Here is a 17,256-nt window from a genome sequence, read left to right on the forward strand (position 1 = left end):
GTTAAGAATCAAAACTAATTGTATGTTCCATAAGCCAAATACAGTTATACATAGTTGCACAAGATACTGTATATGATGGAATTGAAAACATTTGTTTAGAAAATAATCAGGCTTGTGTTTAGCACAAGGTATGTGTTGTGTTGTGTTGTGTCTAGTCTAGTGAGTGAAACTCACAATCACTATTGGAATAGGTGTATCTTTGTGGTTACTTGCTTGGCACATAATATTATAATGAACTTTAATCTACAACTCGAGTGAATATACACATAGCTTGTCTGGGTGAATAATGAAGGGGTTCTCCAGGGAATCTCTACAACAGCTTACATCCATAATATAAAAATATATATTTTTAATTGCCAGGCAAACTCAGTGAGGTTTTTCTGGCGTACTGTAGGTGTGATTTTATAAACCTGCTTAAATACATGAACAACGTCCTCTGAAACCATTGTAATCATACACAATGCAGCCCATCGGACCAGTGTCTAATGTAAAGTCCATTGAACTGAGTAATATATAATATAGGGAACATTCTAGTGACCGCTGCAGAATGCAAAGAGCATTCTAACCTATATATAATGCAGAAAGTATTGTACTACAGGACCAAGAGGTAGATTTATCAAAACTTGAAGAGAGATAAAGTACCAAACAATCATCTCCTCACTGTCATTTTCCACACACAGCCTGTAAAATGACAGAAGCTGATTAGTTGCAAGGGCATAACCAGAACTTTGAGGACCCCATAGCAACATTTTCAAGGGGCCCCTGCCCCAATGCTTCTAGAGAGACACCTCTGCAGTTGTTGTTAGTTTTATACCCCATAATAGTGCCCTAGTTCATTTTCTAAACCACAACAGTGCCTTGGTTAATGTAATACCCCATAGTAGTGCCCTAGCCTATTCTATGAACCATAGTAGTGCCCTAGTTCACATTATGTCACATTGTAGGGCTGCCAGTACATATTATGCAAAACAGTACCCCCAATTCACATGATGACATACAGTGCCCCCAGTTCATATTATATCACACTATAGTGCATCCACTTCATACTATGCCACATCACAGTGCCCAGGTTCATATTATGTAAATGATAATGCCACCCATTTCATTTTATACCACATTACAATGAGCAAGTAACAGGTGCATAGCTAGATATATTATAGACCCGAATGCAATAGTTTGTAAGGGCCCCCATGTACCACCCATTTGTGTGGTATGTATACATATATATAACATGTAACTGTGACAAGGAAGGTGGGCTCCTCTGGGTACCATAGCAGCTGCACTCCCTGCACCTATGGTACTTACACCCTTTGATAGGTTGATACTTTATCTCTCTCCAGTTTATCTTTCGAAGCTCTGATAAATCTCCCCTCATGTGGTTAGCTTAAAAGTGTATTTTAGTAACTAATATGCAATACAGAGAGCAATGAATACAATATTCTATCATTAATATACACTTTAATGATAGTACATAAATAAATCACTATAATAAATTGATAAATGCAAGTTATATTATAATGCATGGTTGATATTTTCACACAATCTTGGATTTGTCCACATCACACTTATCCTTGCTAATTATTTCTTAATTACCATCTAATACAATTTAATAACTCCCAACACTACTGTATGTCATCAGAATGTTACTTTAGTAATGTACACTTTTTTGATGTTTAATTTGCAATTATAACTTGGGAAATCTTACTAACGATTATCATGCTTAAGGGGGTATTCAATGCCAAAAAAACAGGACTTTCGCTATTTTTAGGGCAAATGGGGATTTGCCCTATTCAATAGCAGGGACATTTTTTTTAAAAAGACAAAAATTCAGCAGGAGCGAAAAACATGTGGTTCGTCATTATGATGCCTGGAGAGGTTTATGTAGGATGCACATTTACATTGAAGTCACCTGTTTCTATGTGGCTCAAGGACAACAAAAAGCCACAAAATGCTGTTACTTACTATATGCATATATTTGTATTTCTGGGACTTACTATAAGTTCATGGTTGAATTTATTCTCAACAATACACATGTATTTAAGCTATTTTATGGTTTTCCTAGCATTGATCTCTAGTAGCATTTATCTGCAGCTTAGACATCGATGTGGGAGTAAAGGGTCTCCTATCTGAAGCTAAAGAAACCAATACTGGCCTATTGCTGGATCAAAATGACACATATTGATTGTGGGTAGAGATGACCTTATAACACGTTTTGTATACCCATAATAGCTTAAAGCAGAGAATAGGAAGCGGTCAAGAGAAGTTGTGATGTGGGGTAGAAAGCGGAGCTCTCACAAAGGGCCTAATTCAGACCTGATCGCTAGTGTGCTTTTCAGACAGCAGCCGATCAGATCTGAACTGCGCATGCGCCGGTGCCGCAGTGTGCTGGCGCATGCCAGACAGCTGATGGCTGTCTCAGCCCTGCGATCGCCTCTGCCGGATTGACAGGCAGAGGCGGTCGCTGGGTGGGAGGGGATGGGCCGGCGGCGTTTGGCCGCCGTTTAGGGGGCGTGGACTGGGCAACGCAGGCGTGCCCGGACCATTGGGGGGGGTTGGCCACGGTGGCTGCATGATGTCGCTGCGACCCTCACAGCAACGAGTAGCTCCTGCCAGCGCGCAGGATCTGCACTGGCAGGGAGCTACTCCTAAAGTACAAAAGCATTGCCACTGTACGGGGGGGGGGGGGGGGTCGGGCCTGACATGCGGGGGGGACTAGCCCTGTGCGGGGCGTCCCCCCGCATGTCTGTGTGACTGATTGTAGATGTGCTAAATTTAGCACATCTACGATCAGGTCTGAATTAGGCCCAAAGTGAGGTATATTGGGGTCTCCATAGCCCTCTTCCCTTTTATACAGACCCACTTTTACTCATTTATAAGAAGCTCAGGAAAGCTGGAGTGCAGGCATTAGCATCTTCCATAGTCCAATGGTCACTGCACTCCACAAGTGAGTGAACAATGGAGCACATGGTGAGTATTAGACTGAATTCTTCCATGAAAAAAATGATTTATTCTAAGGAAATAGTTGTGATTGCTTTTATACCCTAATTGCGCTGTTTAAATAAAGTCTAGTCATCTGTAGATATAGCTATATCCCTGGATAGGGATTTAAAGGATATGAGGTTATCATATTAAACATGTAAGTCACTATAGTAAGCAGAATTTTAGAAAGCATTTGGTTGACTTAGATCAAAATACCCAGTATAAGCACACAAAACAATTAAAACAATAAATTGTGAGTTTGTTTTAACTAGACGTTTCCAGCTTGTCCTACTAAATGAGGGAACCATACAATTATTTGGTGTGCTGTTACATGAATTCTCTTCACTCATCTCAAAATATCTCCCTACTCGACCTCTCCGCTGTGCACAAGATCTGTGTGTCTCATCCACACGCATTACTTGCTCACACTCAAAGTTATTTTACTTTTTCTGGGCTGCACCCACTCTGTGGAATACCCTCCCATGCACATGCACAATAAGACTCAACTCTAGTCTCCAAACCATCAAGCGTTGCCTGAAAATTCACCTCTTCAGACAAGCTTATCAAATTCCTGACCAACTCTCATAACCTTCAATGCCTCCCTATCTAATTACATCCCCTCTGTACAATCCACACATGACCTCACATATTTTGTCTTTCTTCACTTTCACACCCTCCTGACCCTTGGCGAACATCGCTGTGTGACCATATCATACAACCCATTTTGAACCTTTGCAATCTGGTAGGACCACTATGCAATAGGTAGCACTTTTCCCTGTGTATCAATGCCTATTTCCCTATAGGTTGTAAGCTTGCAAGCAGGGCCTTCCTACCTCTATGTCTGTCTGTTATCACCCAGTTTTGTTCTATTACTGTTGCTGCAATTGTAAAGCGCAACGGAATTTGCTGCCCTACATAAGAAACTGTTAATAAAAAAATAAAAAAATAATATGCCCAACACTGGACACAAGGAGGTAAATTTACTAAGATGGGAGATTTTTTTAGAACTGATGATGTAGCCCATAGCAGCCAATCAGATTCTATATTTTTATTTTATCTTCTAGAAGCATAGATAAATGTTAAGTAGAATCTGATTGGTTGCTATTAGCAACATCACCAGTTCTAAAGGGTGGCATTCAGTATGCCGCCTGTTGGGAGCCCGGCGCTCAGTATACCGGCACCGGAATCCCGACACCCGGCGTACCAACAACTATTCTCCCTCTTGGGGGTCCACGACCCCCCTGGAGGAAGAATAAATAGCGTGGCGCTCATGGTGTGCCACCATTCCCACAGCATGGCGAGCGCAGTATACTGGCCCCGGGATCCCGCTCGCCAGCCACTCATACTACACCCGTTCTAAAAACTCCCACCTTAGTAAATTTACCCCAATGGATCTAATTTAGAGCTTGGAGTAAAACCAACAAGAAAGTGCAATATTGGGGGGATTAGGATGTGCAGACAGACTAAGTACTGAGTGGGGAGGAAGTACTAGCTCAACTCTGATTCATAGTGTAGAAATAAAGCTGACCATTATTTGTGTGCTGCCTGAGTTATCAGACACTATTTTACCTGCATGCAACAATAAAAGGGGTTTTGCACCACTACCATAAAAACTTTGTTGGTGAAGGTGTAAATGTGGATCCTTGTTAGTACATCAAGCATTAAAAAAAAAAAATTACAAAAATGTACCTGTAAAAAAAATGTAAATTAAAAATGTGACTTGTATGAGTAGAGTCCTTATTGTCTAAATGAATTAGGAAAAGAACCCAACAAATCATGTGACCCTGCACAACTGGTGACATTTGCTCTGTCATGGTTATTGTGGGGAAAATAATCTTTATAAATATGTCTGAACCACACGTATGAGGAGTTATACAGTATCTCTCTATGAACACTTCATACATGTTATATGTTACTTTTTGCTTTAATGCTTATCGTACCTTTGCTCGGTGTTGAACAGCGCAAAGATGTGTTTGCTGGACATGAAGCTTTTTTCCACATCACGTACTTTCAGATTGTCCAAAGGTAGCATGTACTTCTTCTCTTTTTCCTACTCGGAAAGAAGAAGCAAAAACAAACCAATAAGCCTGGATACAGTAGAAGTCTCACACAGTGCCAGTATTGCATAGCATTACTTCCTTCACCTCAATTAAACCTAAATGAGCTTGGCAACTGTATAGAAATATTAGCTAGTCAAGTATATCTGAGAAAGCACAGTGCCACTGGCTTCAGAGAACTCTGCCCTTTATGTATCAATAAATCTATTGTATGCAACTCTCATGACTGCAAACATGAACTCACATTGGACTGCGGAAAACCTGCAGCAGTTCTAAATTATTATTCCCAAACCAAGGAACTCATTAAAGGGCCAGTTGGACGGTCTCACAAATGCATTACAGATCAGGTGTCCAAGATGTAAATAGAAACATGACTTCTCTTTTTCTTACAGAATGTCAGTTTACTAGCATTAACATAGAGAACTGCCAACTGGAAATATTCCTTTATTTCTTTCCAGCCATTAACTCTTTCTGATGATTTTTATATAAGCCACAGGAAAGTGGGGACTAATTTGTGACAAATTTCCCTACATAAGTTATATAACAAACAACTAATGCAGTGTACTTTGGACCTGATACAGATATGGACACAATTAGCACCGCCGCTACATCTTTATACTAAAATATGAAAAAGCCGATTGGGATAATCCTTTAGACACTCTTCTATGAAAAGTATCTCTAGCACTGCATTTATACAAGGTACGTCCCCTAAAAGTCTTGATCTACTTTGGTTTCATGCCAAAGCCTGAATACTTTTACCCTATTGCCCCAATACTGCAAAGTTTCTGAACATACTACATAGGGCCTATCTATCCCCACATCCAAGATTTCTGATTGGAGAGTTCCAAAACTCAAACTGTTACAAGTGTGGAACTCAGTTAGCAGACCTGCACCATTGTCTTTGGGCATGTCCCATGATTTGCAACTCATGGCTTCAAGTCCGGACCTACTCTATAGATATTTTTGTCAACTATATTCACAACTCGTAGCTAATGACCCTCCGATACAATTATAAATGTGTGATTTTGTTTTCTTTTGCCTTTTTTCTAGACTTTATTTGTCATTGTTGCAGCCCTTCATCAATTTTTGGTATATTTTTTGTGGGCTGTGGAAGATTGCGAGACCCCTCTTTTCCACTGCTTTTATGATGCTATAATGTCATATTATCTTTTATTGTAATGGATCTCTATGTGATGGAGCCAATTTGTTCGCTATTTTCATTGTCACGATAATACTGTATCATACATGTTATTACATTATTGTTTGTAATCATTTGTGTCCTTTTTATTTGGCCTATTCTTCACTATAATGTTTGTGTATGTGACACTTCATGCTTCAATAAAACTTTTTTTTTTAAATAAATCAAGACACCCGCTGCAGGCTTCTGTGATTTGCTGATGACTGGATCAACTGCGAGGCCATCAGACATCTGAGTAACCCACATGTTACTCAGGATGTCCAGATAAATCATGCATCTGGGGGCCACCCAGAAAATGGGGCTACATGACCTCATTTACTAAAATGCGTCCTGTTGCCGTCCCCAAACGCAATCACCACGTCACTCATGCTGTAACGAGCGACATTGCAGCCCAAGATCCAGTGGCGCACCCAGGGGGGGTTTCCGAGTACCCAGAAACCCCCCTCCACGAAAAAAAAAATTTTTTTCTTTTTTTTTTTAGCTGCATGAGTATTATTAATGACTGTCTAGCGTCCTCTGCAGCCTGCTGTCTTCCTGGTGGCACTTGCAAGTGCAATAAAAGTTTACTTTATTTTAATTATAGTACATATATATCCATGTGCCTACATATATACACATGTATATACATAAATGCAAATCCAAGGAAGAAGGCACTCTGGAGTCATCAATAATGGCAAAGTAGCAAATGTGTATTAAAGGTTCAGGTCGAGTACTTTCGGGGACAGCACCCCGTCCTCAGGACCACACCACAATAGTACAATCATATACATACATACATACATACATATAAACACACACACACACACACACACACGATATATATATATACATGTGTATATATATGTGTATATATATGTGTACTGTATGTGTGTGTATATATATATATATATATATATATATATATGTATGCATGTTTATTATGCTATGTATATGTGTAAATGGGTTCACTACGATCTCCCGGCGGCCGGGCCTCCCGGCGACCAGCATACCGGCGCCGGGAGGCCGGCCGCCGGCTTACCAACAGTGTGGCGAGCGAAAATGAGCCCCTTGCGGGCTCGCTGCGCTCGCCACGCTACGCGCGCCACACTATTCTATTCTCCCTCCAGGGGGGGTCGTGGACCCCCACGAGGGAGAATAAGTGTCGGTATGCCAGCGGTCAGGCTCCCCGCGCCGGTATGCTGGTCGCCGGGAGCCCGACCGCTGGCATACTGAAGACCACCCGTGTATATGTATGTGTGTGTGTATGTATATATATATATATATATATACACACACACACACACACACACACACACTAGTTTTACGGACCCAGCATATACTGGGTCACCTCAGTCCCCACCCCCGTGATTGGCTCCACCCAGTTCTGGAAACCCCCCCATGCAAATCCTGCGTTTGCCACTGAGATCTGCACATATACAGTGTGACTCCTGCGCATATCTAAAAACATTGGAGATGAGCGTAAACATCGGTTTTATGTACATCTCTGAATCAGCACCATTGTTTGCGGAAGTGGCCTATTATTGCATATCACAGGATAGCTCTCACCTATGAGAAGTTACAGTCACTGCACTACACAATAGTACACCATGCATTCAAACAGGATGCCAATTATGATGAAGCTAAAATCATAGGCAAAAATCTAAAGAGCATTTCATATCTTCAGGGACTTTGCTCCCTGAACGTTTGAGGAACAATGCAAGATATATGGGCTGCAGGCTATGCATTGCTTTGCAAATTTACAGATTACTAGTTTATTATTTCCCCCAGTAAAACCCCTTTTCCATCTATGAGCACGGGTCGCAGCCGGGAGCCTGACACGGGTGCTACCCGGCTGCGGCCCGTGCTCAGCACCCTTTCCCATCAGCAGTCGCCAACCTGGCATATTGCCGGGTTGGTGACGCTGCTAGTGACGCGGCAGGGGCGGCGCTGGGAGATCACATGATCTCCCAGCGCCGCCCTTTCATACAGTGTAAACGGAAGCCGTGTCGCATCGACACGGCTTCCGTTTACACTACAACCCTACCCGGATCATTCCCATGTCCAACCGAGGTATTTACCCGGGTAGGATTCATGGGTCACTTGATCCGTGTTTTTGCAGGGGGACCCTTTTCCACTTGCAAAAAATATGGGTAAATGCGCGCCCCTGTGCATTTACCCGTGTTTTTTAGCTAGTGGAAAAGGGGTATAAATCACACACATGTAGGGAGCTTCCCCTTTTGATCGTCTCTGCACCTATGACCCTGGTCGTAAGGATGCATTTTCAATCTTGTACTCCGTGTTGGTAGTTCCATCCTCTGAGGAGAAAGAACCAATTGAGTGGGCATGGGAGAATGTTCTAGGTATAAGTTTAGATGACAAGTAATGATCAGATATCCACCAGCAGGTTGCCAAGACATCCGTTAATACTAATCTCAAGGAAAACTTCTTTAAACTTTATAATAGATGATATAATGTCCAAAAATATACAGGTAGGTTAATTGGCTCCCAACAAAATTAACCCTAACATGAATGTGTCTGTGTGTATATGTGATAGGGAATATGGATTGTAAGCTCAACTGGGGCAGGGACTGATGTGAATGGGCAAATATTCTCTGTAAAGCGCTGGGGAATATGTGTGCGCTATATAACTAACTGGTAGTAATAATAATAATAGTAATAATAATATGGTCCCTGAGAAGCTGCATTCTGTATACCCACTGACATGGAACATTTGCTGACATCATTGTGAGAAAAGGGGTTTGTATTTTCAGATATGGGGGGTAATTCTGAGTTGATCGCAGCAGCAAGCTTGTTAGCAACTGGGCAAAACCATGTGCACTGCAGGGGGGGGGGCAGATATAACATGTGCAGTGAGAGTTAGATTTGGGTGGGTTATTTTGTTTCTGTGCAGGGTAAATACTGGCTGCTTTATTTTTACACTGCAATTTAGATTTCAGTTTGAACACACCACACCTAAATCTAACTCTCTCTGCACATGTTATATTTGTCCCTCCTGCAGTGCACATGGTTTTGCCCAACTGCTAACAAACTTGCTGCTGCGATCAACTCAGAATTAGGCCCATGGTGGGAATGACCATTGGTCTCTACTTATTGGAGCCAAGTTTATCATTGATTAGCAGTATGCTTAACACTGTACCTCATATGGACCTGCTGCATGTCTTGCTGTACAAACCCTTTCCCCAGCCTCCTACACCATACAACAAGCTACAGTATATGGTCATAAAGTATATTTAATACTGCCAAACTCTTGAGAGACAGTCACTAACTGGAGGCGGCCTGACGCACCTTCTATTACTGCTTTAATCAATAGGGTTTGGTCTACTGCTTCCATGGAGTATATTACTGCTCTCCTTCATGAGAACATTCCTAAATTCCACAAAGTATGGAGCCCTGGTACTTTCACTATAATCGAACCTTACTGGGCTTGGAATAAGCCTCACTTTAGTAATTTGGTGCTGCTTAATGCTTATGTGTTCAATGCTGTTATGATTCTGCTGCCTGCTGCTTCCCTTTCTTACCTAGTAGTTCTCCCCCCCTACCACCACCACCGTTAAGACTAATGCTTCAGGTACAAAAAAAAAGGTAGTATGACGACATCTATATCGTTAGCTCAAATTCTCTGCTCCATTATCCTGTGGATTTTTAGTATTATCTCTTATATTGTAATTTGGATGTCATCTGCAATACTGTATGTTTCTGTTTTTTATGTTGTGTGCTTTTGAATTCTCTATGGATATGTACTGTCTATTACGGATACAAACTTTCTTACTGTTTGTATGTTTGTCAGCTGCCTTTATAGAGAGATTTTTAAAATCTGAAAAGCAACTAAAGAGTAGAGCCCTGCGTCAGTAAGGATTGCATCAGCGATAGTCTGGAAACTGCACATGCGCAGGACCTTACCCCTAAAACACAGAAAAAGAGACATACAGACTGATGAAGAGTTGTTTGCAGAATGAGCATACATTACTGTATATAAAAGAAAATGTACAAAAATAGTGTTCTTCTACAAATGTGCACAACCGTACACATCTGGAGGTGTGTTCAACTCAGCTTTGGCAGTACAGATGGTGTAATGGTTAGCATTACTGCCTCACAGCACTGAGGTCATGGGTTCGATCCCACCATATCCCTAACTGTGTGGAGTTTATATATTCTACATGTACTTGCGTGGGTTTCCTCTGGGTACTCCGCTTTCCTCCCACAATCCAAAAATATACTGGTAGGTTAATTGGATCCCAACAAAATTAACCCTAACGTGAATGTGTGTGTGAGTACATGTGGTAGGGAATATAGATTGTAAGCTCCACTGGGGAAGTGACTGATGTGAATGGCCAAATATTCTCTGTAAAGCGCTGCGGAATATGTGCGCGCTATATAAATAACTGGTAGTAAATATTAATAAATAAATAATATGCGCCTGGTTTATGCTAAATCATAGGTATCAAAGTGCCCTCTAGTAGCAGATGCATAATATATACATCCTAACATGCATATACAGCAGGTGTATGTATATATGTGTCTGCAGTCTGCATGAGCTGCACTGCATTGCATAAACAATTCCTTATTGTACTCGACCTGACCTCCCTTTTCCACCTCACCTGTAGCAAAGAGGGCAGATGTGTGCTACTCATCATTGTGCATGTTCTATGCATCTGTTCTCATTGTAAGTGCAGTGCGAATTGGCACAGTTTGCACTAAGCAAATTGGCATAAATTACATGAACTGGCATCAAGTCCATAATTTCACGCATACAGTGATTGCAATGATCCCGCGACTCCCAAACCAGGAGCACTGCCATTGACATAAATATGAAGCAGAGCTGGTTATATGTGAGGTACAGAATACCTATAGCTGGAGCAGACCATACTTAGTAGTTATACCACTGATTATGGCATTTGATTTAACGACCGGTACATTGTCTCCTTATTTTGGTGATTGTCAACTATGAGAAAAAATAATCTTAAAAGTTAAACTAGGTGAGGGCTGAAATATGCTCTTATGCTATTTATTTACATGTGCAACACTGCAATCACAGGTGTAATAGACTGTAGGGCTGAGGCAAAGTTGCACGCTAGATCACCTCAGTTACACTGGTACTATTGCATGAAAATAAGTTAGCCAGCATGCTTAGCCATAGGCCTGTGAAAGTAGCTGTCATCACTGTCAGTGTGCATTGCATCAGGTATAAGGGTACCAGGTGCAAGAGATCCATCCAAAAGAAGATGGATCTCTGCATACATAAAAATCAGCATATCCTGCAGTTCCACCTACACGCCGCCTCAATTCAGACCTAAATATAATAGCCTGCGAGAAGCCGGAGATGCTGGACTTTGTGTGAAAATGTCCAACCTGGTTTTTAAATCCCAGCAACTTTTGATTATTATTCTACAGCTAACCCTAAAAAGCCTAACCCTAACTGAACCTTTTCCCCCTCTACAGTCTAGCCCTAACCATCCCCTTCGGCAGCCTAACCCCCCCAAACCCCCACAGACTTACCCTCCCGTCCCACAGCCTAACCCTAACCCTCATACTCACCACATAAAATTGTCTGCATTTTGACCTGCTGGGATCCCGCTGCCAGTATTGTGGGTGTCGGGATACTGACTGATGGGATGCAAACTACATTCCCTTGCAGGCGTTTGAGGCCGAAAATGGGGCTGTTTTTGGGGATTTGTTTCTCCTGCCTAAGGCAGAAGAAACATAATCCGTGATTAGCCGCGACTTGTGCTGTTTTATCAGGGATAATTAAATAGCGGAGATAGCGCCGATATTCAAAAAGGGGAGAAAAGCTGAACCGGGCAACTATAGACCAGTTAGTCTTACGTCTATAGTGGGGAAACTACTGCAAAGTATTCTAAGGGATAGTATACAGAAGTTCCTTGAAACCAATAAGGTTATTAATAGGAACCAACATGGATTTGTGAAGGACAGATCATGTCAAACAAACTTACTAAGCTTTAATGAAACAGTTAGTGCCAACCTTGATAAGGGTAAGACTTTGCTAAAGCGTTTGACACAGAACCACAGATGAGACTTATCTATAAATTACAAGAACTGGGGCTAGGGAGCACAATATGCACTTGGGTTAGTAATTGGTTGGATAACAGGGAGCAGCGCATTGCGGTGAATGGAACTTTTTCAAATTGGACAAAAGTACTAAGTGGTGTGCCACAAGGGTCTGTACTTGGACCACTATTGATCAACATTTTTATTAACGATCTAGCTGTAGGTCTAGAGAGCATGGTGTCAACTTTTGCAGATGAAATCAAACTGTGGAAGGTTATAAATTCGGAGGGTGATGCTGAGTCTCTCCAGAACGATTTAGCTAAACTGGAATCATGGGCAGCAAAATGGAGAATGAGATTCAATACAGATAAGTGCAAGGTAATGCACTTTGGTAGCAAGAACAAAAATTACACATACTCACTAAATGGGGTGAATTTAGGGGATTCTGTACTGGAAAAAGACTTAGGTGTTCATACAGATAGCAAACTGAGCTGCAGTACCCAAAGTAGAATTGCAGCAAATAAGTCAAACAAGGTATTAGCATGCATTAAGAGGGGAATTGATTCAAGGGGTGAGAGTGTTATGCTCCCATTATATAAATCCCTAGTGAGGCCACATCTTGAATACTGTACACAATTTTGGGCACCATACTACAAGAAGGATATCCTGGAGCCAGAAAAGGTTCAGAGGCGAGCAACTAAACTAATCAGAGGAATGGAGACGTTGGAATACCAGGAAAGACTTGCAAAGCTAGGCATGTTTACACTGGAAAAGAGGAGATTAAGAGTGGACATGATCAACATTTATCAATATGTAAGGAATAATACACGGAGCTAGCGGGGGATCTGTTTTTAGTAAGATCTACACAGAGAACACGTGGACACCCGCTTAGGTTAGAAGAGAGGAGGTTCCACACACTAAGGCAAAATGTTTTTTTCACAGTAAGGAACAATACGAGATTCGAATTCCCTGCCTGAGAGAGTAGTAATGGCGGACTTGATCAACATTTTTAAGAATGAGCTGGATACGTTCCTAATGGATAAGGATATACAGGGTTATGGTGCATAGATCACACACTACAGTTATAAAATAGAGTAATAAACATAACGGCCGACTTTAGCACAAGTTAGAATTTGTCCTGATAATAATACAGCATACGAGACCACAAATAGGTTGAACTCGATGGACTAATTGTCTTTTTTCAACCACAGAAACTTTGTTACTATGTTACGTACGTGAAACTCTGAATAGCTCACATTTCCACCTACAGTACATGCTCACAGCACACCCATATGCCATCAATACAATACTGTATTTTACTAATATTCCAACTACAAAAAATAGAAAATAATTTCAGTTAAATATATAAAATAGTATGCTAGATTTTCCTGCATGCACCTACCCCATTAAACTGTCTAGTACTGATGGTTGTAATGCAGGGATTATAAAAGGTTAAATGCATCTTTAAGCTACGCCTTCTCCACCATTGGCAACATAAGTACCATTAATCATCATCTATAAACAAAGATTGCCATGGAAACGTTTGTATATACATTTTTAATGGGTAAAAAGAAGCGGCTTTTACATTTTTTTTTCTTCAGAAATAATGATATCCAGGTTTGGCATTTCCTGTTCAAACGTTTGGCTTAATTCAGAGCCCCTGGCTATGCCTCAGGGCCCCTTACTGCTTCCAGACGTCCTCAGCTGGCTAAGAGCTTTGTCCCCCACACCCACCCCTGTCAGTGCTGTTTTATCATTATGTCTGGATGTGATATTCCTGGCAGACTTTAGACTGCAAAAAAAGTTTTGAGGTTTAACTCCTTTTATTCCACTTTTACGTTACACAGCATTTACGATAAGGAGCAAACCAACCCTACAGAAACGTAACCTCTGAGGAATACACAACAGAAAAAAAGTTTTCAGGTTTAACTCCTGTTTTTCCACAGTCCATCAATGTTTTGTAAGACCTGAAATGGGACTAATTAAAAGTGAGTTTCATTTGTCCCTTCACAAGAAACAAGCTATTTACCCAATGTTTTCCATTACTTATTTCTTTATACTCTGAGCTTTCAGCCACTGCATGAGAAACTATTTGGATATTTGTTTTGCTAATTCATAAGTATGGAAATTGTTTTATAGTTTGTTAAACAATTCACTCGTTTACATGGCGGAAAAGTTTCCTTATAGCACTTTTGTGCACTATAGAGAACATCAGAGCACCTCCTCCAGGAAAGAAAGACACATACAATTATAAACATCTGAAATTCACATTTAACACTGTTGTCAGTAAAATAATATTACACTGACTGCAGTTCCTGTTTCAGAAATATATTTAGTTTGTAATTAAGATATGATTGCTTTGTCAACAAAAACTGGGAAATATTAATTTCTCCAAAATGTTTCCATCACAGGGATTTATAACACTATAAAAACATAAAAAACCACCACAAAGGACTCATTTAATTACCAACCGTACAACAGTAGTTTCATCCTAATTCAAAATCCAAATACGGTTTGTAGAATGTGGCTAATCTAATTAATACATCACCCTCTAATATAATGTAAGCACAGGCTTTATCTGTTATAATACCCAGCATGCAACACAGGAAAGCCCCCTCTTTCTTTTAGCTGTGTCATACCAGGGATTTATTAACTGAATATGAGAATGGTTTGTCTGCACTTTATGTCTGTGGGTCTAACAAAAAAACAGAGTACAAAGCACAACATGATTTTCTATCAGAACATAAATCACTGTATTTAATATGGTTAAAGACAAACATTGCAAAGGTTCTACAACAGCTAGTAATTTAACAGATGGCTTTGTCACTTAGGCTAGCTTCAAGTTCATCCCAGAGTACTGTGGTGGTGATTTGTCCTGGAAAACACTTATTTTTTCTCCAACCAATAAGCAAACTGTTTTCATTGACCTATCTGCATAATATTTACATATTCTTCATTTAATTACTGTATCTAAAACACAGGTTCTCAAACTCTGTCCCCAGGACCCCACACAGTGCATGTTTTCCTGGTCACCTGTGGATTTTTAAAATGTGACAGTTGGTGATACACAGTGCACCGGCCGGGCGACCATGAAAATGTGAACTGTGTGGGGTCCTGAGGACTGAGTTTGAGAACCACTGCTCCAAGATCTACTGTACATATAGCTCAATTTACCACACGTTTACTGTGAGCACATGAAATTAGCAATTCCATATGTTTTGGCATTGGAATGGAGTTTTGTTCACAAAATATAGCTTTTCTCAGTATCTTGAAAGAACATAAAGCACAATAGAGGTTTCGTTAAAGTGGTACATTTGTTTCCATTGATATAGGTCAATGTTACAATTTAAAAAAAATATTATAATAAACATGTAAAGCTGCACACAAAAGGCCTTGCTCTCCATCTGTGTGTGTAGGACAGGATGGCTTGTCTTCTATAGAGACATAACCTTGGAACACTGTAGCAGACCCACAAGAAAATATAGAAATTTGGAATTTCCCTTGGATTGCAGGGAAGATGCAATTTATTTTGGACAAAACAGTCAATTTTTGAAAGCACCGTATACATTTATTTACTTTTAAAATTCTTATAACATGGTATATTTGTATACAAAATATTTTTGATTGTCAGTATCATGATAACATATTCTATTAAGAAATATCTGATATTGTAGTGTATTTAGCAAATGTAGTGTGAAAGCGATGTGCTTAGCTACTAAACTATAAGAGTGACAAAAATGCATTCTGATGCCAAAAGGGACAACACTGTAAATGATCAGAATATAATACAACGATATTCTCTAGCCAAGAAAAGAAAGAAAAAGTGTCCTAGTTACTTTTGCCACAAGCAAACATCTGCCAAAGGTTTTATCCCTAACACAGTAGCAAACAGGGTCATTTGGTGACACGACACAGACTAAGGCTGTGTTTACTTCACTTTACTAAGAACATCAAACCATAGGATCATGCAATATTTCACTGGCTGGGCTTCTCGTCTCTCCTTTCCCCACTGCCTTATCGTAAAGGTTTTACTATATTCACTTGTTTATTTTAATTCTGCCTCTGCTGCCTGTTCCTACTAAGTGTGGCATACATTAAGAGCCCACTTTATCCAGATAGTATTTTCACAAGTTTCGCTGTAACCTCATTTCACACTACAAATACCATACATTGTATGTATTCTTCATACTAGCATTGCAACACTGTACACTATGTATCATTAAAATATTTATTTAGGACTAGCTTCCAAAATTGTTAGAAATGTTTCTATAGGATAGTTTGTAATTAACACACTACTATACTCCCATCAGCAACAGGAACTGAGAGAGGCACATGAGACAGGCAAGCTTTAACCTCAGGTGCCACTGTGTCAATATGCTGTGCTGCTTATTACCACATGTCACCTAAAGAAAGTTTTTTCCATTTTGCATGAAAAGATTGTGCAATAGAATCTTTGTTTCTCATCCTGCATTAAAAAATAAACTAAATTGTGATTTATCAGTTGCATTTAGTTTGAGCTTTCAGCCAAATATTAACATACAGTGAATAGGCGGAGGGTTTTTTGTTGTTAATTATACTGGAAAATGGCAAAAAAAACTACACTCTGTATCTTATAATAGTAGGAATATGACAAATATTTAGGAATATGACAAATATTTTAGATGATCTAAATAAATAAATGACTGAGTGAATCTACAAAAAATAAATAAATGACTGAGTGAATCTACAAAAAATAAATAAATGACTGAGTGAATCTACAAAAAATAAATAAATGACTGAGTGAATCTACATTAAAAAAAAATAAATGACTGAGTGAATCTACAAAAAATAAATAAATGACTGAGTGAATCTACAAAAAATAAATAAATGACTGAGTGAATCTACAAAAAATAAATAAATGACTGAGTGAATCTACAAAAAAAAAAAAAGATATAGACTTCACAAAAGCTGCTGAAGCACAAGCCAACTTATATTATCAAATAATTGACTATGGTTGGAAAATATATAAATTATTTT

General features: G+C 39.9%; 1 protein-coding gene across 3 annotated transcripts in view; it reads right to left on the reverse strand.

Annotated features, from left to right (window-relative positions):
• DNM3 (dynamin 3) overlaps positions 1-17,256 on the reverse strand; it is a 952,228-nt gene that overhangs the window by 330,633 nt on the left and 604,339 nt on the right. For all 3 annotated transcript variants that reach the window (XM_063939984.1, XM_063939983.1, XM_063939985.1), the window contains exon 15: positions 4,920-5,029. In XM_063939984.1, coding sequence (XP_063796054.1) covers positions 4,920-5,029 — 110 coding nt within the window. The remainder of the gene's footprint in view (positions 1-4,919; positions 5,030-17,256) is intronic.

Source organism: Pseudophryne corroboree, chromosome 9, assembly GCF_028390025.1.
Source record: "Pseudophryne corroboree isolate aPseCor3 chromosome 9, aPseCor3.hap2, whole genome shotgun sequence".
Taxonomy (NCBI): Eukaryota; Metazoa; Chordata; class Amphibia; order Anura; family Myobatrachidae; genus Pseudophryne; species Pseudophryne corroboree.